Source organism: Mastigoproctus giganteus, chromosome 1 (assembly GCF_048544385.1).
Source record: "Mastigoproctus giganteus isolate SK-2022 chromosome 1, ASM4854438v1, whole genome shotgun sequence".
Lineage (NCBI taxonomy): Eukaryota > Metazoa > Arthropoda > Arachnida > Uropygi > Thelyphonidae > Mastigoproctus > Mastigoproctus giganteus.
Window position 1 is genome coordinate 74,675,111 of NC_143575.1, and position 27,319 is coordinate 74,702,429.

The 27,319-nt window shown below is 37.4% G+C and overlaps 1 protein-coding gene across 1 annotated transcript in view; it reads right to left on the bottom strand.

Moving 5' to 3' along the window:
• LOC150090892 (inverted formin-2-like) overlaps window positions 1-27,319 on the bottom strand; it is a 203,543-nt gene that overhangs the window by 69,698 nt on the left and 106,526 nt on the right. The window contains exons 5-6 of the mRNA XM_090376423.1: window positions 21,472-21,551; window positions 6,835-8,261 (exon numbers count right to left, since the gene is read on the bottom strand). Coding sequence (XP_090232549.1) covers window positions 6,835-8,261; window positions 21,472-21,551 — 1,507 coding nt within the window. The remainder of the gene's footprint in view (window positions 1-6,834; window positions 8,262-21,471; window positions 21,552-27,319) is intronic.

The following is a 27,319-nucleotide window of genomic DNA, read 5'->3' on the forward strand; positions in this document are numbered from 1 at the left end:
CACAGGAGACCAACCCAGGCAGCCTGAGCCAGCAAAAAAAGAAGCAAAGCTGAGGGACAGTGGTGAGAGCACAAGCATCTGTGATAATGCAAGTGGGCATTAAGTGGCCAAAGCAGTTGCATTCATGGGGGATGTAGTCTTTGCCACTAAAAGGCGTGCTTTTGAAGACAACTTTGGCACAGGAGGTCAAGGCTTCTCTGGATACAATAAGCTGATGTTCAGGTTGAAATGTTGTGATACCCAGTGTTTGCAGTAGGTTCAAAGGTCAAGATAGATTGGACAAATATTCCTGACATGGTACCAAGTCTCCCCATCCCCATAAAAACAGAGGACATCTTCCTGGATTCCCAAATCTTCCAATTTACTGTTAAATGCTCCATTTCCTGTGAGGAGAAAAGTTGTCTGAAGGTTTGGATTCAGCCACGAAGTAGCTCTTATTCACAATGGTCACGATGGGAAAAATTTTCTGGTTAATTTCACTTTTTTGGGCTGGCTCTCCACCTGCTGCCACCGGTTGACAAGCAGTTCTCATATAAGTTTGTTCTTGTGATGGATATTGGTACCTGTCTTGGTTCTGATATTGCAGATCTCTGTGGTTTGATTGAATTTAGCAGCATGAGAGAGCCCACAATAGGTAACGTGAAGGTGAAGTTCCTCCATAAGGACCAGAGACTGTAGAGAGCAATAAGATGTGGGGCCAAAGACCCCAGATACTGGATAGCCTCACCATCAAAGAGGTCACTACCAGGCCCTTTCTATTTTTTATGAATTTAACTGTTTCTTCCACCTCCTCCCTAGTGAAGGGTGGCTCTGAATGAGTTTGTTGATAAGAGCTGTTATCCTGAATGATCTTCAACTGGCATTCCATGTTGATAGATAGATTGTCCTTGATGATGATGGCATCCCTGACAGTGCCCATGTTATTGCCAGTTGTTTCTTGGTTATTATTGTTGTTTAAAGAGTTGATAATATCAGCAGTGCTGATTCTGTTGGGGATAACTTGGACTATGCACCAGGGTTAAAATTTGTTTCTGAACGAACCAGGTTTTGCCACACTGTCTGCTTTTTATAGTATATGGCATTGTAGTACTAGTGCCACACATTCTTGAATTGTGACTCTAAAGCATTTATTTGGTTGGATGGGCCTCTTATATGTGCTCTTTGGAGGTCCCTGCAAGTTCATGGGATACTATGTGGTTTGTTTCTTCTTTTTCAATGCAACTTTGGAGGCTTGTAAAGAAGGTTTTGGACATAGTCTGTTAGTCTTCATGCATCCACATTACCTGGGAAGTCACTGGGTAAATTAGCGGCCTTGTCTTGGATGAACTGGTCAAAATTGTCCCAATGAACATACTTAGCTGCAAATCTGTTATCTTAAATGTGAGTGTCAGTGGCCATTCCACATGAGAGACAGGCAGTATGTATTTCACAGACCATCCAGTGCTGCAGCTTCCTTGTTAAAGCCAGAGTAGTAAGGGTGAAATCAAAATTTGTGTCACCTTTTGGCTTCTATCTACACTTAAATGTGGTAAGCACATTTGGCTCACTGATAATAATAAGTCTTGTGGAAAGAATAGTCCTCCATGAGAAGTCCTCTTCTATCTGTGTTTGCACTGTGCCAAAGGGATAAATGTGCATCCACATCAATAGCCATAAGAATAGTGCCTCTCCCAAGGAGATCCACAGAACTTTGGCAGCACATAATGTAGGGTTCTAATCTGTCACTAAACTGAAAATGTGAGGTAAGTAAGGAGTAGCCACCAGTGTCATTCTCAATGGTGGTGGTGCAGGTAGAGTGCAAGTTACAAAGGGAGGAGATCTTAGTAACCACCAGGTCTGGGTTTCTAATAATAACGGCCACGATGCAGGCAGGACCAGAGTACTGGATGACTCTAAATGACAGTGGATAGCCTGAGACCTTTCCTCCATTGAGATTCTTGGAGTAATAACACATCCAGTTTCGGCTCTTCCATAAGATTGGTCAGCTGGTTGGCAATCGCTACAGATCACTGTACATATATTTGTGCAATTAACAACTTAGAAGCAGCAGAATTTGGCTTCTATCTATAAGTGGTCTGGCTGCATAGTCTATCCACTTATTTATACACTGTGCATGAGGCATCCCTTACTGAGTGGCCATGAGCCCTATTAATCCTCTTACAGTTTACACATTATGCTGGATACAGACAAAATGGAAAAAAAGTATCAAGGGGAATAGAATATCAATATGATGGCCGACTACTTCTAGATGCTAAAAAAGAGGAACTGCCATCAAAACTATCTGGCCGGGGATGTCAAAAAAGCACAAGTTTTACCCAGCCTAGTATATAAGAAATACAGTTTGCATCAATCTATGTTTGACAGGAGGATATAGCTTTTGCTATTTCTATGTTTTTTTATTGGTATTTTAATATAAAAATAACCTATTTGTAAAATATGTAAAAATACAAAAGAAATCAGAAGCACCTCACCAATATATATATATTTTTTTGATTTTGTAAAAAATTCTGATGTGATTGAGCATATTTCAAGTAACTTTCAAAATTTCCATTAAGTAAGTAATTAAGATTACTTATCAGCAGTAAAACATCAGAAATTTTCTTAAAATGCAGAACAGATCAAAAGATTAAGCACTGGTATACTCCAAGCAGAATTCAAAAATCTAAAAACATTTTTTAAAAATAAAAAAACAAGGGCACTGGTTCAGTTAGATCAAGGGCAAGAAACCAGAAACAAGGTAAACTACTTTTTGAAATAAGAAAATCATTAGCCCTGAGTAAAAATACACTACACACTGTTGGGTGTTCATAATAAAAGTAACTTTATTTTTCCACATTCAGAAACATTATGAAAAAAAAAAATCTACAGATTTATCAGCAGAATAACCCCCTATCTTGTGACTTACCCCTTTCTACAAAAAAAGTTATTGTAGATGTCAGGCACAGCCTATTTCTGCACATAGCCTTGAGCAAAACAGTGCATCGATCTCATATTGTGGAGATGTTCTGCTACAAGTTGCCTTTATATTGTATACTACTCTAAATAAAAAACACTAAAAAACAAAAAGCAATATATTGGTCCAATGAAGAAGTATATTGTTTTTTATTGAAAGAACATGTCAATATCCAGACCAGGTTTTAATCCTTTTTGGGATATCATCAGTGGACAAGTACCTTTCGAACAGTTTGCTTAACACCATATTGAATTTCAAAAGAAAAAGTTTGAGAAACACTGGGTAAAGTGTCTGACATCTGTAACAAAAAGTTACTCATTGTGGAAGCTTGCTATTTCAATGATAATAAAAATATTTCAACTGAAATAAATGTGACACGCTATCCTTATCTGCATAAACTAGTTAAATCCACTTTGAACTTGGTAACCAAATAAACAATGAGTACAAATCAGCACAGGAGGAAATACATATGTATGTAAAAAAGTAAACTATTTAAATAAAATTAGATATCATTATGGATACATAAAATGATTTAAGTGACAAAACACAAATACTTTAAATGTCTAATTACAAAAACATTAATAATTCAATATAAAACTCATAATTCTAAATGACACTGGTATTGTAAATGCATTTTACATTAAAGAACAGGAGTATCAGCATAATGAAAGATACATTTGTGAGCAGCATACCATCTGGAAATGTAAATTTTATGCAGAATTATTACTGTTGCAATTATTCATTTCAATGTTTTTTAACATGACCATAATCAACCTAATTTTTGAAATTCTATGCAAAATGAATCAGCTGCTGCAAAAGAAGCACTAAAATGCTCCCCACGCACAGCAAGTTCACGAATCCCATATCATTGCTTAAATCCAGTCAACCATTCACATGGGGAGCAGAGAACTTTCCTTCCAATCCTAATGCTTTGTGAAATAACTTCCTTCATGTATACATAGATAGAAATGTACCAACTGTGTGGTACTACACTCAGGGAGGTGAAGAATGAAAAAGACCTGGGAGGTAATTGCACAGTCAGATATGAAGTTCACTGAGCAGTGAAGACGGGCTGCCAGAGCAGGTCATGGAGTTTTGTCAATGATATACAGAAATTTTGCTAGTAGAGACAAGGTGATTATCCCCTTGTATAAGGCAATGGTCAGGCCACACCTTGAATACTGCATACAGGTCTGGAGGCCTCATTTTAGGAAGGATGTAGAGTTGCTAGAATGAGTACAGAGAAGGGCAACAAGACTGGCAAGAGGAACAAAGGGAGTGCACTTACAAAGAAAGGCTTAAGTTCTGCAAGTTGCAGCATCTGGAGACTAGGCACCTGCGAGGTGACCTGATCGAGGTGTATTAGGCCTTGAATGGTTTGAGCAGGCTCAATGCTGACGAGATACTTCTGCTTGTTCAGATTAAACCTGAGGGGCATAGATTCAAATTGAGGAAAGACAGTTGTAGAACAGATGTGCGGAAGTTTGCCTTCAGTCAGCAGATAACTGATTGCTGGAACAGACTTCCATCTGTTGTTGTGGAAGTTGATAGCTTAAATAAATTTAAGGCTGAACTAGACAAACATTTGAAGTGACCAGATGGGTGAAATGGGAAGTTTTTTTGTTTTTTTTTTGCTGATGCTACATAAGCTTGCTTTCATGCATCATGTGCCTCAACTAATGCTAATTTGCATACTTGAGAAGTGTGTTTCCTAATTTAATATATGCCAAATTTAGTGAACCAGAGATATATATTCAGCTCGTTTTAAGTTGAACCACAGACATAAGGCAGAACCAAAGTCTCATAAGATGACTTTTTCATGCTCTTTCATTTCAAAGAATTAGCACTCTATTGCAATAATTGCCAATTTTTCTGAATTATATTACTCTGTTTTGACTTGAAGCACCTATCTTGGAATGTAATTGGCCCTAAGTCCAAGGTCCACCTGTATTTATATGCAAATAATTTTATATTAGGTCAACTAGTGGGGTGGGGGGGAAATGCATAGATAATCTGCACCTGAATAATCAAGAATACCCTGTTTTTGTGAAAATTTTATAATCTTATACAAATAGTGTGTTTTTTTTTCTCTCTAATGATGAACCCCACATATTAAGTGCATACATAACCAAATAAATTGCGTTTTTTCCTATCTAATTTGTACTCTTGCTGTTTACTGTTTGGAGTTATTTTGAAGTCTATTTAATCGGTTTACACAGTGGAATAAGTTTCCATCTATTCCAAATATCCTATTGTCATGCTGTATAAGCAGTACACTAGCAAAAATATTTCACATTTATGATGAGTGGTAAAAATTAAACTGAAACTGAGTATACATATTGCTAAAACAATAACACTAATTTAAATCAATGCTCATATGGTTTAAGTTTTATTATATCAGTACAAAAATACAGTAGAGTCAATAATCTGAACTAATTGGGACCCAGGGTAGTTCGGACTTCTGACTGGTTCGGATTTTCGAACTTATCAAAAACACTGTCCTGTAGACTACAAATAAAGGTTTAGTAAGTTTAGAAATAAAAACACTAAGTTATACTTGTGTATATTTATTCATAGGTAACAAAACAAATGGAACTTTCAGCCACTAACACATATGTATAGACATTTAACAAAAATAATTTTTTTTTTCTGCATCATTTTCGAACTTCGTTTCTTTGCTGCATTGCTCACTCTTTTCAGCAAGAGTAGTTGAGTTGGACAGCATTTAGTTTGTTGCTCATATCCAGCCCTTATGGATAACACAGTTGGTAGAATCACCATCCTCCCCACCCTAGATGTAAAAGACCTGAGTTCAAGTCACATCGATGACAGGAGGAATTTTTATGGGCCTTTTTCACATCTTTCCAGACTAGAAACTCGGGTTTTTTCGTCCAGCAAACAGAAAATCAACCACAGAACAAGCAATTTACAGACAGTATACACGGAGCAATATGGGCTTAGTCACTGATGCTCCCAAAAACCCAACTACAACAACAAACGGCATATTTGAGGGATGGGTAATTAGCTGTTCTCGTAGCTTTTCTTTTCTTTTTTTTGGCACCATCATCTGAATAAAGTTTTGGAACTTTAAAATTTTTTCCTTGTTGTTTTTAATTTCTGTTAAGGTTGACTTTCCAACCTTATAAAATCATAAAATCTTGCTAATGAAGATCTGCTTTCTCTCTTTGAAAGTCTGTTTAAAATCTCAATCTTCGATTTAATTGTTAAAAATTTGTTTCCTTTTAAAAGATGAAAACAACCATATAACAACTACAGTACAGCAAAATAAAATTCTGTAAATGTTCAGAATCTCTTCATTCCTATATCTAAACTTCGTAAACAATTTACTCCTAAATGCAACTAACATGATACATTTTATGTGTATCATGTTAGTTGCAATTTCTGCATGCCGTGTTCTTTGTTACTGATTAACGCATCTTTTTTTTTTTTTGTTTTAGATTTTACAACAAAAAAAAAAAAAAAAAAAAAGTCAGTGAACAGAAATATCAGATTACAAAGTGTTATGTTTAGTTAGTACTGTATGTATATTAATTAAGCTATGTAAGCAAGTGTAAATTTATTTTTATTTTGCTAACCAGTGGATAACATTCTTCCGATTTCCACATATCATTTAATTTTGTTAATTGGTAAAGTAAAATAAAAGTATAAATTAGCACTTTATATCTTCATTTTTATAGCATGTGGATAATATTCCTCCAATTTTCGCTTATTACAATTGCAGTTTTATTAAAATCAAAATTCAATTCACAAACACAATAATTGGCACTTATTGTAATTATTTTATGGCGCCAAAAATAAATGCTGGCTTGTTCAGATTTTCAACGCTCTACTGTACTGCAATCATTTTGTGTATTACTTACTAGTAAGCATTCCATTGGGCACCTTTGTCCAATTTAGTGTTTTCATTTTGTACTTAGGGCCAGGGAAAGTGTAATACATGCCAGGCAGCTTCTGACTAGAACCAACAGCACAGTTCTGCCCCACAAATCCAGCAGGTGGTGGTGGTGGTGGAAAGAATGGCAATGTACCAGGCATGTGCAATAATGGAGATGACTGTGAGACGCATGAAAGAATTCCAGTCCCAGGTAGTGGAGGTGGTGGAGGAATGCCATTACCAAGTAATGGAGGTGGTGGAGGAATTCCAATCCCAGGTAATGGAGGAGGAGGAGGTGGTGGTGGTGGAATTCCAATCCCAGGTAATGGTGGTGGAGGAGGTGGCAGTGGAATTCCAATCCCATGTAATGGTGGAGGAATTCCAATCCCTAGTAATGGTGGAGGAGGAGGAATGAAAATTCCAGGTAATGGAGGTGGAGGAAGAGGAGGAATGCTGCTCTCAGGTAATGGAGGTGGTGGAGGAGGAGGAATGCTGCTCTCAGGTAATGGAGGTGGTGGAGGAGGAGGAATGCTGCTCTCAGGTAATGGAGGTGGTGGAGGAGGAGGAATGCTGCTCTCAGGTAATGGAGGTGGTGGAGGAGGAGGAATGCTGCTCTCAGGTAATGGAGATGGTGGTGAAGAAGGAATGAAATTCCTGGATACTGAAGGTGATGTAGGAGGAGAGGTAGTTAATGGCAGTGGGGAAGGTATGTATATTGCAGGTGATAAAAGAGAATCTGGTAGATGAAGAGCACTGTTGCCTATACATTTGGATAAGCCTGGCGATGCAACTAATTCTAACTCTGATTCACACTTCTTTCTTTCAGAAGACTCTGGTGGCTGTGTAAGCAGAGTTCCAGAACGTTCTTCAGGTTCTAGACTTTGTGAATTACAACACATTGAAAATGAATGCTCATTTAATTCTTTTGCAGGAGATATCTGAGGACTAGCAGAGCAAAATTTCAGGTCATTATTACTCTCTGTAAATGAATTTGGCAAACTTAAACGTTTCTGAGACATGCTAATTGAAGATTTGAGAAGAGTAGTGCTACATAATGCTGTCAGTTCTTGCACAGGAAATCCTTTGCTCTTTTCATTTCTTTTAAAGTCAAATACTGAATCACCAGAATCTGCAGAATGGAAAGAGTCAGAATTAGAAGAGCAATTTTCCTTGGGCAATGACGATTTTGAAACTGGAGGAAGAGATATGTGGTTGATAAGATTAATAGCATTACAATTGGTAGAGTTTGTAGTTTTTTTTACTATTCGCCGCCTTTTAGCAACTTTTGTCTGTACACCTTGATCTTTATGTTGTATTACTTCAGTGTTTTGCTGCAACAGGGTATTTAAAATTCTTGGAGAAGAGTTGAGAGCTTTTTCACTCATTTGTTCCAACAGTTCCCATACTTTATCACTAAAAAGGAAGGGAAAAAAAAAACCATAAGAACATAATTTTGATTCACTTTGAAAAATAGTGAAAACAATTAATGAAAAATGGCACTTTACTAGATTACAGGCAGTTCTCGCTTTACGAGTTCCCAGGTTTACCAGTTTTTTCCCCCAAATATCAATAAAATAGAAAATATGAACATTAATTGCAAAAGATGAAATGTTAAATATTCATAAACACTCCATTCCAAACCACATGCATAGCTATACAATACAGTGTACCCCGCTTTAGGATATTAATCAGTTCCAGAGACATCATCGTATCGTTAAAATACCGTAATGTGAACCCACTAACACATTGTTTTTTGTTAATTGGTTTCAAGATCTTGGAAATTTAAATTTTTGCTGTATAAGCTATTTCTCTCTCTAAAATGTAAATTTTTAAGGCTATGAGTGTGACCTTAAGGCCATATAATAGGTTGTGAGAGTACCAATTCAAATCATTAAAATGCACTACACTTTCATCGTTATCATATGTTCTATTATAAGAACCAATTTTGAACACCTTTGTGATATTTTTTTAAAAAAACACATTTCTGGAGGTCACCACCAAAAGACAATAAAAACAATTTGCATTTTCTGGGTTATTTGGGTTTTTCTGTTAGTGTAATCAATTATAAACGGGTAGTAAACGCGATCTTCTTGCGAAAATACTGATAGCTGGAATTGTGTAGTTTTTTACATTATTATGGTGAAATGTGTTTTCCCTTTACTGAAATCTTCAATCATATAAAAAACATAAATAAATTTTCAGAATCTTCTCTTCATTCCTTTTTTTTAAAGCTTCGTAAACTTGTTACTCCATGCGAACCATGTTAGTTACAATTTGTGTGTGCCGTTAAAAAATGCTTATGCATGCAATCATGAAATTTATAAATAAAAGAGAAGATTATCTTGGAAACAAACGGCTCTTGAAGCATTCCTGAAGAAGACGACTCCTTGGTCAACAAACCAATGAGTGCCGAGCCAATACTGAGTGAATGAGTGTGCATTTAGTCAATGATGATGATGAAGAATAAACATTTTGTAAGTTGTAAATAATTTCTTTATTATTATAATTTGCTTGATTTTACAGGCTACGTTTTCATTTCTTTGGATAAATCAATCATTGTTTAAACAAACTAATTAGCTAACTGATTTCATTGTTGAGAACGTAACCCCTATTTTTAGCCTTTTGGTCTATGGGAAATAAATTTCCGCTTTATGAGTCGAGAACTACATGTACTTATTTCTGAAATATGATAATTTGCTATGAAAGTAAACACCTTTCTTTGTTGCTCTTTTTACCTAACTTGCAATCTGAATACTAAATGCCATGTAGAAAATGATCTAAAATTCAAGATCTGCTGTCCCACCCACTTCCATCACAAATACACACAACACATATCCAATAAGGAAGTATGTACTTCTAGTGAAGAAAGCAATATGATGACAAGCAGATGAAGGCTATCATTTTCTATATATTCTAATAAATCTGGAGGAGCTACTTGAATTTTAACTTTCTTTGAAACAATCATAAGATTGTACAAGCACAGTACCAAACTATTCTTTACAGTTAAATAAGTTTAAATGCTGATCTCGTAGGATTCGAGAATTAAATATAATAATACATCAGACAAAGATTTATAAAAAAAACTTTAACAAAACCATTAGTGTTTGATCTTGGAATTTGGCAGCATTCCAATATCATTTAGCACTTATTTGTATTACTTTCTTAATTAGCTGCCTGACCACAATGAGATACAGGACAGTTTCTTCATTTTTACTTCCTTTCAAAGCTACTTTTTGCCTAAAAGTACAACAGAGAACAGATTTCTTTTGTAAGAAAAATAGTCATAATGATAGCAACAATTCAAAAGTTTCTTTACAACTTGATATAACAAATCAAACCATGCTCGTAAATATGTGCATTTTTAATCATGGAAAGTCAAATAGTTTTAAATAAAGCAGTGAGTCATTTATCATATATAAATGAAGTATTGATATTTTTATCTTCATGATAAAGAAATATTTTGGTTAATAAAAGTTTATAGAAAAAAGCAAGGAACAAGATTTTTTTTTTAGATATTCTTCTAATTTTATATATATTTTTTAATAAAGTAAATGAAATAAAAGTGATATGCAAAGAACAATGAGTGAAATAAATTAAAATAAATTGGATTTTTGGAAAGCTTTTGATACTGTGGCACATGGAAGACTACTGTACAAATTGGAGCAGTATAGCATTAAGGGCAAGTTGCTAGAATGGATAAAAGGATGATTGAATGGGAGAAGACACTGATCTTCATGGACTGATGTTATTAGTGGAGTCCCCCAGGGTTCGGTGTTGGGCCCATTGTTGTTTTCGGTATTTATCAGTGATATTGATAAAGGTATATCAGGGTTAATGTCTAAGTTTGCAAAAAAATATGAAGATTGGCAGGATTGTTAATGACAGCAATGATAGTATGCTACTGTAACAGGATTTGGAAAAGCTGAGCAGATGGGGTGAGAGGTGGCAACTGAAGTTTAATGTTGACAAATGTAAAGTACTTCATGTCGGTTGCAGTAACCCCAGAATAACGTACCAACTGTGTGGTACTACACTCAGGGTAGTGGAGAATGAATAAGATCTGGGGGTTATTGTGCAGGCAGATATGAAGTTTTCTGAGCAGTGCAGACAAGCTGTAAGAGTAGCTCATGGTGTCTTGTCAATGATATACAGGAATTTTGCTAGCAGGGAAAAGGGGGTGATTGACCCCTTGTACAAGGCAATGGTCAGGTCACATCTTGAGTACTGTATACAGGTCTGGAGGCTTCATTTTAAGAAGGATGTAGAGCTGCTGGAAGAAGTACAGAGAAGGGCAATGAGAGTGGTCAATGGAACAAAGGGTTGGTGTTACCAAGAAAGACTTCAGTTCTACAAATTGCAGCTTCTGGAGACTAGGCACCTGCGAGGTGATCTAATTGAGGTGTATAAGGCCTTGAATGGTTTGAGCAAGCTCAATGCTAATGGGATTCTTTCTCTTGCTCAGATTACTCACCTGAGGGGACATAAATTCAAATTGAGAAAAGACAATTCTAGAATAGATGTGCGGAAATTTGCCTTTAGCTAGCGGGTGGTTGATAGTTTGACCAAATTTCCATCTGTTGTAGTGGAGGTCAACAACTTAAATAAGTTCAAGGCAGAACTAAACAAACATTTCGAGTGATTGGATGGGTGAAATGGGAAGGGTTTTTTTTTTTTTTGGCTGATGCTATATAAACACAAAAGATATTAGAACCTATAGTACTTAGTATAGTGTACAGGTTTAAGGTTGAGAAGATGAAAAAAAAAAAAAAAGAGCTGCTGACATCAGTCTAATTTCTGTAAATTATAATTTTCAGGAAATACACATGAAGGGAGGTTGTTCCATACAACAGAAGTTGAAGGGATAAGGAATGAGGAAGAAGAAAAGTTGGTTCTGCAGGTTTGAAGTTGGACAGTAAGTGAAGTTTTTTCTGTTCTGTTAAATTGGCATATTAATTTATTTTCTAGAGTAGCTTTATATTCCTAGTTATGATACTTAGTTTAAATTTTGACTTAGATAGAGATTTTGTAAGTTATTACTTAGTATCGGTAAGGGTATCCAATCCACGTGCTTTACAAGTTTTGCAGCTCAGGCGAACAAGAAGTTTTTTTAGCTATATTTAGCCGCTTTATTGACTAATTGTTATATTAAATTATTTTCTATAAGTATATAGCTTATAGACCTAGTCAAGATCCTTGGTTTATTCTGAAATGAGACAGCGAGATTTTGGAAGTTAATTAATACTTAAGTGTCCGTAGATTTACCATTCGTAACTTGCCACCATTGTTATACGATACAACGTTCTTTCCAGAAATAGAAAGCGTTAGCTTAGTATAGTATAGTATAAAATATTATCAATTAATCAGTAAAATTTATTAATCTTGTTAAAGTTCACTGTCAATTAAATTGTACTTTAACTAAATACATATAACGACTTAGATTTTACAAACATAACATAATTAATTAATACATAACTTGAAACGGAAGTTATATAACGGAACTCGGAGATAATACTCAATACCGAAAAAATATATATAGATATATAGTGTTACACCTGCGTTGGGATACAAGTTCAGGGTTATAATTTTGTACTGAAATTGAAATTTTATTGAAATTGAATCGAAATTATGACTCAGACCAGAGTAGCAAAGCAAAAGGCTCAAGCTAAATGGAGTGCTGTGGCTAAGGGAGAACTGGGGGGGGGGGGGGGGCAGTTGCCCTCTGAACCCAGGGTTTTTAAAATGTACTGCTTGCTTGATGTTTGTGGAACAATCAGGAATGGGACATGATATTGCCCAGGAGAATGTTTTTGTTTGTTTGTGTGTGTGTGTGTGTGTGTGTGTGTGTGTGTGCACGCGCGTGTGCAATGTAAGGAGTGTGAGTAAATCAGGCGTGAACTTGGTTGTTATGGGCCTATATGAGAGTTTGAAGGACAGGGTGGATTCCCTCAAAGGATTTAAATTGAGGGGCCCATCAAGCCCTCAGCTGCCCACATCAATACCAGAGCTTGCACTTGAACTTCACGCAACACAGTGGCAACCTGCAAGGCATAATGCACTGGTCCCAAAGGAACTAGTTGTTGTCGGTGGCTCTACTGTAGGGAAATGGGGAACATATTTTGCAAAAAGGATAGGTGGAACAGGACCAGAGTATGTCTGCCAGGGGCAAAGTTTTGATGACGTTGTAGAGCGGATATCATCTTTTAAGGGCACAAAAGGTGATACTGTTGTTTGTTGTTATTTGGTTTTTAGGAGCATTAGCAACTAAGGCCATATTGCTCCGGGATATGCGGTGGTCATTCCTTGACCTTTCCGCATCCTCCGTATTTGGTGGTCACGGGCTCGAACCCCGGTCTAATCAAGAAGCGTGTGCTACACACTGCTGCTCCTTCCCACCTGGCTAAGGAGGCGCCGTGATATTGTTGTACACATTGGCATTAATGACATTAAGAGTAGGAAACCGTGGAATTACTTAACAAGTACAAATCACTGTTGAAAAAAAGCTGTGAATTAGGGTTGAACTTGAAAGTGTCTGCAATTCTGCCCAGACATGATAAGAGGGAGTATATGATGAGAGCCTTATCAATCAATTCGGCCCTGGAAAGATTGTGCAAGGCACAAGGGGTAGAATTTTTTTCAGCCTGATCTGTACTCGTTAACAGGAGAGACTGCTTCTACAGGGAGGGGATACACTTAAATAGAAAGGGTGCAAGAATATTTGCTGAAGCAATCGAGAGAGTGCTAGGTGGGTCGGAACACTGCTAACTTTGGGAGATACAAGGACTAATAGATTAACAGTAGCCACTGGCAGAAGTGAAAGTGATACTTGCACATCTTCTATTGGAATGAGCAGCAGCCTGGAAAACAAGATGCAGGGTATTTCAGAGACTGCTGGGAGACATTGCAGTACAAGTAAACACATGGGATGTGTTAGGGTAGCTAAGAATAGGAACAGGTGCATGTATACTTGCATATACACCAATGCTAGGACTTGGTAAATAAATTTGATGAATTTGAGGTATTGCTCAAAACATCAAAGGCAGATATTGTTGGGATATCAGAGACATGGAGTCACACAGATATAAGGAAAGCAGAACTGGAATTTGGGGAGTACAATGTGTACAGGAAGGATAGACAGAATAGGAAGGGAGGAGGGGGTTAGGCTATTAGTTAAGAAACACAAAATCTAAGGAAGTTAAGCCAGTTGGCAATGCTGCACAGTGCAGTGTTGAGTCAGTTTGGTGTGACATAAGCATCGGGAGATCAAAATTGAGAGTAGGAGTGTGCTATAGGCCTAATGACTCTGATGAGTATAATAAGAAACTGTACAAGGAAATAGAGTGGGTCAGTAAATCAGAGAGTCTTATAATGGGGGATTTTAATTCCCCAGATATTGACTGGAATTTGTGGGTTGATCACTCACCCACTAGCAAGGCTTTTGTGGATTTATTGGATTTGATTGTTTTTTACATCAGCATGTTCGGTACACAAATAGAGGGAGGAATACCCTTGATCTGATTATCAGTAGTGATTCTTCATGCATTAAGAATCTGCAGATAAAGGAACCACTAGGTGGCAGTGATCACAGTGTGCCGCAGTGGGATTTACTCAAAGAGGTAACTACCATCAAGGGTAAAGGGAAGGGTTTTTGCTTTAGTAAAGTGGTTACGGTGGGCTGAGACAGTATTTAAATTCTACACGGTGGTACCAACTGATGATGCTACCAACAGCAAATTCAAAATGGGAAGTATTCAAAGAATTTATCTTGGAAGCTACTAGGCTTTACATACCAACTAAGAAATATTGTTCAAGGTTTAGGCTTAAATGGATGTCAGATGAACTAATAAGATATATGACAGAGAAGAAAAATGCATGGAATACATATAAATTAATGGGTGACATGGAAGCCTAGACATAAGCTGGTCTGCAACCAAGTCACAAAGGAGATTAGGCAGGCAAAGGCAGATTATGAGAAATCTTTGGCAAAGGATGCAGATATAAATAGCAAAGAGTGCTTTACCTATGTAAACTCTAGAAGGAAAGGGATGAATCAGATTGGTCCACTGGATATTGATGGTTCAACTGTTGATAATCCTGCTCAGGTGGCCAACAAACTAAATGAGTATTTTGCATTTACATTCACACATGAGGAGTTATTCAAGGAGGGGAATCCCAGAGGTGAATTAAACTCTGGCAGTGAGCTGGATGATTTTGTAATAACTGAAAGGAAAGAGAGGAGAAACTCTTGAAGATAAACATAAAAAAGCCCCCAGGGTGGATGGGATCTATCCAGTTATATTAAAGGAAGTAGCAAAGGAAGTAAGCAAAGTCTTAGGCATAATTATGAGAGCTTCTTTCCATAGGGAGGTACCCATGGACTGGAGATGTGCAAATGTGACCCCAATTCACAAAGGAGGATCAAAGGGCGATACAAGTAATTATAGACCTGTTATTTTAACTTCTGTTCCACGAAAATTAATGGAGGCAATGGTTAAAGAAGCACTGCAGGATCATCTAGAGAAGACTGCAGTTATAGCTCGGACACAGCATGGTTTTGTTAAGGGAAAGTCTTGCCTGACCAATTTGATTGACTATGATGTGGTCACAAAGGAACTGGATGCAGGGAATAACTTTGATATCATATATTTGGATCTTAGAAAGGCTTTTGATACTGTAGCACATGGAAGACTGCTGAACAATTTGGAGCAGTGTGACATTGGAGGAAAATTGCTGCTATGGATAAAGGGATGGTTTAGTGGGAGAAGACAGAGTGGTAATCAATGGCCACTGCTCTTCGTGGACTAATGTTATTAGTGGAGTCCCTCAGGGTTCAGTGTTGGGTCCATTGTTGTTTTCTGCATTTATAAATGATACTGATGATGGTATATCAAGCTTAATGTCCAAGTTTGCAGACGATACAAAGGTTGGCAGGGTTGTTAAGGATACTAATGACAGTATGCTGCTGCAATAGGATCTATAAAAGTTAAGCAGATGGACTGAGAGGTGGCAAATGAAGTTTAATATTGACAAATGTAAAGAACTACATATGGGAAGCAGTAATCCCAGAGTAACGTATCAACTCTGTGGTACTACACTGACAGTGGTAGAGAACAAAAAGGACCTGGGGGTAATTGGGCAGGCAAATATGAAGTTTTCTGAGCAGTGCAGGCGGTTTGCAAGCAAGAGTAGCTGATGGTGTCTTGTCAATGATATACAGGAATTTTTCTAGCAGGGATAAGATGATTATCCCCTTGTATGAGGCAATGATCAGGCCATGCCTTGAGTACTGTATACAGGTCAGGAGGCCTCATTTTAAGAATGATGTAGATATTGTTGTTATTGTTTTTAGGAGCATTAGCAACTAAAGCCATATTGCTCCGGGGATATGTGGTGGTCATTCCCTGATCTTTCCGCATCCTTCGTATTTGGTGGTCACGGGCTCAAACCCCGGTCTAATCAAGAAGCGTGTGCTACACACTCCTGCTCCTGCTCACCTGGCTACGGAGGTGCCTACGAAGGATGTAGAGCTGTTGGAACGAGTACAGAGAAGGGTAACAAGATTAGTGAATGGAACGAAGGGTTGCTCGTACGAAGAAAGGCTTAAGTTTTGCAAGTTACAGTGTCTGGAGACTAGGCACCTGCGAGGTGATCTGATGGAGGTTTATAAAGCCTTGAATGGTTTGAGCATGCTCAATGCTAATGGGAATTTTCCTCTTGCTCAGAATAATCACCTGATAGCGCATAAATTCAAATTGAGGAAAGACAGATGTAGGATAGATGTGCAGAAGTTTGCCTTTAGTCAGCAGTTGGTTGGTGGAACAGACTTCCATCCTTTGTTGTGAAAGTTGATAGCCTAAATAAATTTAAGGCTGAGCTGCACAGGTATTTGGAATGAACGGAGGGGTGAAATGGGAGCAGTTTTTTTTTGGCTGATGCTGCATAAGCTTGCTTTCTTGCATCATATGCCTCTACTAATGCTAATGCTCAGACTGATTTTGGAGAGGGAGAACTGTAGAAGCCAATCATAACACTGCCCAAATCTATAGAAAAGGCATACAGTAGAAACAATGTCTATGAAACAGAAAATGGAAAGACTTTGTAAGAGATGGGGCATTAATTAACCTAACTGCCCTCTTTTGAATGGAGTCTAGAAGTGTGAGAGAGCACTACACCAGATGTGGGAACAAAATTCCATAGTAGGACAGATTTGAAAAGCATGAGTAGCTGTTTAAAAGAAAAGTAATGCTAAGTGTGAAAGGGAAAATCCAGTTTTTTTTAGATGCAGAGGAAGTAATATTTGTGATGTGCTTATGCCAAGAGAGATTACAAGTCGGGATAATTCTTAATAGTGATATGTAATCTTGTCTAGAAATCTGGGTGTTGTGAAAGACAGGAGCAGCAGTCCTGTCATATATCTTCTTTTTGTGACATATATTATGGCATATAGGATATATTGTGTGACATATATTTTACAAGGAACGGAATTGACTAAGTTATTTTTTCCCCATTGGAGAATTACCTGGAGTCAGAATTTAAAGAATTGGTAGAAGATATTCGATAAGCTTAAGTTGTTTTTGTGCACAGCAAGGTTCCTCAAACTGGAAGGTGGAATGCAATGTGCTATCATCAGCAAAACTATGGATAGGAGTTCCAGTCAATGGAGGAAGGTCATTAATAAACAAGAAAAATGAGTGGGAGAAAGAACCAAACTTTGGAGAAAACCAGCATTAATGAAGAAATTAGAAGACGGCCATCTACCATCACCTGCACATCAAGCAGTCAGAAAGAAAACTGGATATCCAATTACAAAAAACAGTCGGCAACTATAAGACTGAAGCTTATTTAGACCTTTATGCCAAACACAACCAAAGGTGTTTGAAATTTAAAGAGCAACTGCTTGAGTTTCACCAAAACTTTGGGAGAATCTGTCCATGGATGGGTAATATAAGCCAGTATATCACCAGTGAATCAACACTGATGGATTCCACATTGGCAATCATTGATCAGATGAAAGGTTTCAAGATAGTTTAAGAGTTGGTAGTTAATGGATTACTCTTACTTTAGAAAGGGTAGAAGGGCAATGGGATAATAATTGGATGGGAGGGATTTGTCACCCTTTTTTAGAAACTAACTGGATATGAGCAAATTTCGAAGCAGAAGGGAAAACACCTGTGGAATAAGAAAAAAGGTGACACAGAACAGGAGTAAGCTCAAGAGCACAGGTTCTGAGCATGAGTGGAGAAATACCATCGGGTCCTGGCACTTTCTTGGCAAAAAGACTGTCCAAAATTCTTCTGACATCCTTTTGACGGAAGATCACAGGAGGCATTGAATGGAGTGTACTGGGAATGGCAGGAGGTGGTTTACCAAGATCATTAATGCAAGGGTTAGGAAAAAAGTAGGATGCCAGCAGGTCAGCTTTATCTTTGGCTGAAGTGCAATAGAACCATCTGGTTTTGACATAGGTGGGAAAAAATACAGGCAAAAGGTGTGACCAATAGCTTTGGCAAGAGACCAAAATGCTCGACTACCATTTGAACAAGAAGCAAGTTTTCTATTCTTAGCCTGTTTGAAATCTAGTTTGGACCAATTAATAACCGCATTACAATTGTTGCAAGCTTTGATGTAGGCAGAAAATGAACCTGGAGATTTAGATACAAGCCAATTATAATATGCAACATTCTTACCTTGAACAGCCTTAGCATATTTACTGGAAAACTAGGATTTAGATAAAGGATGAGATTTTAAGGCAGAGTGTGGAATAAAGGATTATCTCTACAAGAACAATTTCACTGACATGATGTGAGCAAATGTTGAAATCAGAAAATTTGAAACAGTAATCCGACCAAGGAAAAGAAGGAGAAATCTCGCAGATCATCCCATTTTGCATAATTATTATGCCAAACAACCTGGGGTTGAGATTCGCCAAGAGAGAAAGGCTGTATTAAAAAAGAGACAACCACCAAGTTGTGACCTGAGGTGCCTAGAGGACCACTCACCCCAACATTGCACTTACAATGGTTATTTGCGAGAAAAAGATTAAGTGTGTGGTTAGGATTGTCTGGTATTCTGGTAAGTAAATGAACTATCTGTGTGAGGTCATTAGTAATTGCAAAAGCCTCAGCATCTCAACCAGCTAAGCTTATGTGACTAGAAAACAGAAGCCAGTTGGAGTTGTGAACATTAAAATCACCAAGGAAAATTATCACACTGTTAGGAAAGTTGGACTGGAGAAAGACAAATTTCAAAGAGAGGAAGTCAAAGAGTTCCAAGTGATGAGTGGAATTGGGAGAAAGATAGAGGCAACAGATGAATCTGACAGAATGAGGTAGAGAGATTTTAAGTCACAGATGATCGAAAAGAGGAGATTCCAAATTACTAAGTCTCTGACAGGGAATATCAGAGTGGACGTATGCACAAGTACCACCTTTGAAGTGAAACGAATCATATAGCAAATAATTAGGACAACTGAGATGAGCAGTGGTTAAATAAACTGATAATTGGGATTCTACCAGCAAAAGTAAGTGGGGCTTAGCAGACTAAGTGGAAATGGACATCACTGAGACTGGAACTGAGACCACATATATTTGTGAAATAAATGAAGTGTTTGGGAGGTTCTGAAAACAGCAAGAACAAGAAACCATTATTTCCTTACTATGCAGGAACTAACAACACAAGGAGCCACTATTTGCATAGTGGAATTAGGCACACAATATGCTTCCATACACAATATGCTCCCATACAGGAATTAGGAATCCATACAAAGCAGTGTTTGGTATCTAACAAAAGCTTCAGTTACAAAATCCAAAAAATCTATAAAGTTTTTCCTTGTTTCAACCAAGGTTGATTCGCAACTCCACTGTCATATTTTCCAGATTCTGCATGCACACTAACTCAGTTCTTAGGTCTTCATATTCCTCAAGCGACACACAATATGCTCCGACAATTCCATATGACCACAATGGCAACTTGTACTTACAGTTAATTCCAGAAAATGCAATTTTTCATTAATTGAATCACATCCATTGAGGAAACGTAGTGTTTGTAGATTTAGTGCAAACCACTTGCTTAGTGAAGCAACATTTTTAACATCCAGGGAACACTTGTGTTACCTGTCCTTTTACTACATATCCTCCAATGTTCCTGCCACAAATCCAACAAAGCAATACAGATCCTTACCTCTTCTTCTTTGGATTGGCTAAGTTATTCACATATACATTCAAAAGAGTCCCAAATACCATGCCGAATGAAGTATCTTATAACATGGCACCAAACGCAGGATGATTGTAATTTTTAAATTTGCAACTTACAAAGCAGCAGTTGCACAGTTCTACATTCCATACATGTTCTGAGCAATGTTACTTGTTAAACTGACTCAAGCTTTCTTTGAAAGCTTTTCAGATTTAAAGAGTAACACAGATTACATTTTATAGGGAGCTCCCTATAGATTACATAGGGAGCAACTGATGCTCTCTATATAATCACGGGGATAGATATGCATTCATAGAGCAGATCAAGTGCTTTATCTTTTACTCCCAGTTGAATCTAGTAATTTGTGTGATCATGCCCATGAATTTCTGTATCTTTCCTGATAAATAAAATATGTGAAAACTGAAATTCAAAGATCTGTCTAGCACAATGCCCAAATATCATATCTGTCTTACAGAATGTAGACTTCACCACACTGTATCTCACCACCAGGGGTCTACAAACCTGATAGACTACAGCAGCACTGCTTTTTCTTTTCTTTTTAATTCTGGCAACCGTATCTCTCAGGCAATTTTATTGCATTGCTAAGTGAAGTATGATAGTGGACAGTCGAAATAAGTTTGTAATTTAGGACAGCCATCACAAGTATAATTAATATTACTGTAATGATCTTGACTTTTATTTGCTTTTATTGTAAATCCCACTGACCTTCAAAAACATGCCAGTGTCTGGTTCAGTGAGGTTGAAAACAGCAAAAAAGAACATCTATTCACTTTCACATTAGTGTCAATTTTGGAAAGATCGTTTAACATGCAATTTCTAATACTTCTGGCCAAGACCTAAGTCCAAGTGTCCAACAACAAGGTGTCCATTTTAGGGAGATATCCATTGAGGGAGGTTTCACTGTACTAATACCAAGAGATTTCATTATAAGAATTTTGTTTGAATTCAAACAATATCTCTTATAATTCTTCCTTATGAAATTCCTTATACAAGGAAGCATTATATACAGAAGTTTATTCTTGAAGTGAAAAGGCTTTTGAGTTTAAAACAATGAAATCAAAATTTCTGCCTTTTTAAATGTTGTGTAAAAGTGGAATACAAAATATGGCAAGAATTATTTAAATATAAATATTTCTATTTACACTCAGAATTAACTTTTTTTTTTTTTGCCAACATTTTGACTCTCATTCAGATTAACTTCCACTGGTGCAAATGTGGTAATCTTACAGCCCAAAGAATAAGAAGAAACAGGTCTATGTGTAATGCAATGTGTTAGCTGCATTCTTACTTTTGTAATCCTCTCCACATTGTGTATGTGCTGCTGATTATCTTTATATTTATTTAATTTTTTTTTGGTTTATAATAAATTTTGAAAGCAACACAGTAGATAAGACATGATTTCTATGTTACAAACCTTTTAGGATCACTTGGGTCAAGCTTGTTAAGATTATACAATAAAAGAAGAAAAGAAAATGACTGAGGTGATTCATAAACCTGGAAAGAAACAAAGTTTTACAATAATCATAACCTGACCTCAATTATAAATACAAGGTGTGACAATAAAGTTCCCAGCCTGGTGCTGTTACGGTCATGTTCATTGAAGTTGAAAATAAACAGAAGTGGTATGTTGTACTTCAGACTTCCTCCAATGGATGGCAGTTGAGGCTGTCCAGTAGGTTAACAGGTTGCACGTAACAACCTGTTTCGTTAGCAGTGTTAATGTTCCACGTCATGATTTTGCAATGAAGCAACGAACGAATATCAAACTTTCTTTAAACTGGGAAAATCTGTAATAGAAATGTATGAAATGTTAAAAACTGTTTATGGTGACATTAAGTTGTACCAGTGTGTTTGAATGGAATAAGCGGTTCAAAGGTGGACATCAGGACGTTTGTGATGACCAAAGAAGTGAATGTCCATCAACCTCTCAAAAAGGACAGAGTTGTAAAAGTTCAGGAAATTGTGGCAAGAGATCAACATTTGGCCCTCAGAATGATGGCTGATGACTTGGATATGAATATAGAAATGATTTGTCAAATTCTGCAAAAAGATTTTAGAGGAAAGTCTGTGCCCAATTTGTGGCACAAAGCCTGACAAAAGCAACGAAGAGGATCATCATGTGAAGACTTCATCCAGACTTAAGAGAATCCTAATTTCCTCAACTGTACTGTCACTGGAGATGGGTATTTAAGTACAACCCAGAGGTGAAGTGTCAGAGTACGCAATGGACTTGATCAAGGTGATGCTGATCATGTTTTTCGAGAAACAGGGTGTGATTCACAAGGAATTTGTACCTGAAGGGAGAGAGCCAATGCTGTGTTCTATGTTCAGATGCTTCAAAGACTATTGAAGTTTATTTCCTAGGTGAGGCCGCAATTTAAAGAGCAAGACAGCTGGTTCTTGTTACATGACAATGCCCCTGTGTGCATTCAGAACTTGTGAAGATATTTCTGATGAAACATGGCAATTACAGATCAACCATCCACCCTGCTCTGCCAATCCAGCACCAGCAGATGACTTCTTCCTCTTTTCCAAGGTAAAAACTGCCCTCAAGAAAAGAGACTTCAGGATGTTCAGAATGTAAAGAAAAATGTAACTGCCAAACTGAATGTTATCTATTTGGATGACTTTGCTGATTCTTTTCAGAAACTTTTATAATAGTGAATAAGTGCATTCAATCAGGTGATGAGTACTTTGAATAAAAATAAAACTATTTTTGAGACCCTTCACTTTGTGTGCTTTTTATTGCACCAGACCGGAAACTTTATTGCCACACCTTGTACGCGAGCTGTAATAGCTCCTCCATAATTTAATGACAAATTATAAGTATATTTTGAATAAAATAATTTTAAAACCAAAGAATAATAATATAAACATCTTGATATGAAATAAATCAATATACAAAATGACTAGAAACCAATTCCCTATTAAAATAAACAGTAAAGGATAGCCTGTAATGTACATGGTATTTTCAAAGTTGCAAATCTATGTATATCTCGAGTTACATTTGCAGCAATAACCCTGCATTTGATTGGCATGTAACGTTGTTATGTATGGTCCCAAGATATTATAAGTAATGTTGGAAGCACCCATCATTCTATGCTAAACATGTTCAAATCCAATGAGATCTGTTCAGCAATCTGATAAAGCACATCCTGGGAAATGGTGTCCTTTAGTTCTTATATGAGTGTTGATTGTTCACAAATGCCCACTCTTTAAGATATCCCCACAGAAAAAAAAATATACAGTCCATTCCGGTTATTTGGGACACATCAGGACTAGTGCATTTTGGCCCGATTAAGCGGCTGCTCCAATTATCCGAAGTTTCACGTAAATAGTTAAAAATACAATGTACCCCCCTTTACAATTACTTCACTGTACAATCAAATCACGTTATGACAAACTCATCATAGTAAAGTATCGTTCGCTATACGATGTGTAGTAAGGGCAGGTCATTGTGATCACGTTTGTGAATTGAATTTTAATTCTATTAAACAGAAATTCTAATTAGAGAAAATAGGAGGAATATTATCCACAGGCTATAAAAGTAAAGATATATTAAGCACAAATTTATCCTTTATTACCTTACCAATTAAAAAAATTTAATTTTATGATATGTGAAAATCTGAAGAATATACGTGATAATAGGAATAATTAATACATACTGTAATATGTACATACGAACTAGTTGCATTTCTGTTCACTGACATTTGTGAGTGGGTGTTAAAACTTAAAACAGTAAAAAGATAAGCAATCAATAACAAAGAACACGACACACACAAATTGCAAGTAACACAATATGCACAAATGAGAACGGAGTAACGAGTTACAAAGCTTTAAAAATAGGAATGAAGAGAAGATCTGAAAATTAATTTTTTTTATATGATTGAAGATTCCATGGACGTGTAAACACATTTCACCATAATAACCCACAGAATTCCAGCTGTCGGTATTATCGCAAATTCAGTAAGATCGAGTTTACTGTCCGTTTATGATAGATTTCACTAACAAAAAAGCCCAATAAACAGGTAACTGCTAATTGTTTTATGGTTGTGACCTCCAGAATTTCTACTGAACCACGTGGTACCGTCGGAGACAATCGTAGGGTAATCTCCAGTGCTGCGGTCTCCAGCCCCGATTAAACGGCATGCTGTCCCAATTAAGCAAAGTAAACCCTGGCTATTTTCTCGATTGGTTTCTGTTTTTTAAGATTTGCCCCAAATAACCGGTGGCCCAAATAACCGGAATCTACTTTATATATATATCAGGAGATAAAGCTGACGATCTCAGTGTTTGCATGATCCTGAGGGACATTTGTCACTGAATGACAAATGTCCCTCAGGATCATGCAAACTTCAACTGATTTCACTTTCTTCAGAGTCACTACAGCTATGCATGTGCATTCAGCTGCACATCTTCTCGGAAGGACCTTACTCAACATTCCATATCATCCAGCTGGTATACAAAAAACTCTCAAACACTTCAAGAATATGGACTGTTTCTGTGAAGAAAATGGGGCTGATAATCCAACACACACACACACCATAGTGGTACTTTGTGTACTGCATGTTTTTTATTGCTCAAATTTCATGTGCACATGTACAGGGTGTTTTTGAATGGTCATTCAATCTTTTATTACTTATTGTAACATTCATAAGATATTAATTACTAATCAACAATGAAACTGCCTGTGTGGGTTGATATGCAGTGTGATGTCATAATGTATGGTAGAGACAACAGAAAATTCAGTCAGATCTGATTTAATCAAATGTGATTTTCAACCCAATATTCTTAACATATTCAAAATACTGTCCAGAGGGAGAGAGGGATCATTTTGTTCCCACCAATGTGGCTTATTTTACATTTTATTCAGGCCTATCTAACATAATTATATTTACTATATTTAATAATTTAACAATATTATATTTCAACAATTATATTTAACATAATTAATAACATAACATAATTAATTATAATTAATTAATAAATTAATAGAATCATGACTCAGACCAGAGCAGCAAAGCAAAAGGCTCAAGCTAATGGAAGTGCTGTGGCTCAGAGCAGAACTGAGGGGGGCAGTTGTCCTCTGACTCACAGCCTTATAAAATGCACTGTTTGCTTGATGTTTGCAGAGCAATCGGGTACGGGACATGATACTGCCAAGGGGGATGTCTTGTGTGTGCGCGATGCAAGGAGTGTATCGATATCAGGCAACAACTCGGCGTTCTTGTGGGCCTATATGAGAGCTTGAAGGACAGGGTGGATGCCCTCAAAGAAACTAAATTGAGGGGCCCATCAAGCTCTCAGCTGCCCACATCAATGCCAGAGCTTGCACTTGGGCATCGTGTGACACAGGCAACCCCCAAGGCAGAATGCGTTGGTCCCGAAGGAACTAGTAGTTGTTGGTGACTCTATTGTCAGGGAAACGGGGAACATGCTTTGTAAAAAAGATAGGTGGAACAGGACCAGGGTATGTCTGCCAGGGGCAAAGGTTGATGACATTGTAGAGCGAATATCATCTATTAAGGGCACAAAAGGTGATATAGTTGTACACATTGGCACTAATAATATTAAGAGTAGGAGACCGGCAGAATTACTTAACAAGTACAGGTCACTGTTGAACAAAAGCCGAGAATTAGGTTTGAATTTGAAAGTGTCTGCAATTCTGCCCAGACACGATAGGAGGGAGTATATGATGAGAGCCTTGTCGATCAATTCGGCCCTGGAAAGATTGTGCAAGGCTCAGGGGGTAGAATTTTTTTCAGCCTGGACTGTACTTGTTAACAGGAGAGATTGCTTCTACAGGGATGGGATACACTTAAATAGAAAGGGTGCAAGAATATTTGCTGATGCTATCGAGGCAGTGTTAGGTGGGTCGGAAAACTGCTAGCTTGGGGGGAGACAAAGACCAATAGATTGACAGTAGCCACTGGCAGGGGTGAAAGAGATTCTTGCACTGCTTCTATTAGAATGAGCAGAAGCCTGAAAAACAAGATGCGTGGTACTTCAGAGACTGCTGGGAGCCATTGCAGTACAAGTAAACACATGGGTTGTGTTAGGGTAGCTAAGAATAGAAACAGGTGCAGGTATACTTGCGTGTACACCAATGCTAGGAGTTTAGTAAATAAATTTGATGAATTTCAGGTATTGCTCAAAACATCAAAGGCAGATATTGTTGGGATATCAGACACTTGGTGTCACACAGATATAAAGGATGCAGAACTGCAATTTGGGGAGTACAACGTCTACAGAAAGGATAGACAGGATAGGAAAGGGGGAGGGGTTATGCTATTAGTTAAGAAACACATAAAAACCAAGGAAGTGAAGCCAGTCGACATCGCTGGACAGTGCAGTGTTGAGTCAGTTTGGTGTGACATAAGCATTGGGAGATCAAAATTGAGAGTAGGAGTGTGCTATAGGCCTAATGACTCTGATGAGTATAATAAGGAACTGTACAGGGAAATAGAGTGGGCCAGTAAATCAGAGAGTCTTTATAATGGGAGATTTTAATTTCCCAGATATTGACTGGAATTTGGGGGCTGGTTACTCACACACTAGCAGGGCTTTTGTGGATTTATTGGATGATTGTTTTCTACATCAGCATGTTCGGGAGGCAACTAGAGGGAGTAATACTCTTGATTTGATTATCAGCAGTGATTCTTCATGCATTAAGAATCTGAAGATAAATGAACCACTAGGTGGCAGTGATCACAGTGTGCTGAAGTGGGATTTACTCAAAGAGGTAACTACCATTAGGGGTAAAGGGAAGGGTTATTGCTTCCGTAAAGGCGACTACGATGGACTGAGACAGCATTTAAATTCTATACAGTGGGACCAACTGATGATGTTACCAACAGCAAATTCAAAATGGGAAGCATTCAAAGAACTTATCTTGGAAGCTACTAGGCTTTACATACCAACTAAGAAATATTGTTCAAGGTTTACGCCAAAATGGATGTCAGATGAACTAATGAGGCATATGGCAGAGAAGGAAAAATGCATGGGATACTTACAAATTAACACATGACACAGAAGCCTATGATAGATACAAGTTGATCTGTAACCAAGTTACAAAGGAGGTTAGGCAGGCGAAGGCAGATTACGAGAAATCTTTGGCAAGGGATGCAAAGAAAAACAGCAAAGAGTTCTTTACTTATGTAAACTCTAGAAGGAAGGGGGTGAATCAGATTGGTCCACTTGATATTATTGGGTCAACTGTTGATGATCCTGCTCAGGTAGCTAACAAACTAAATGAATATTTT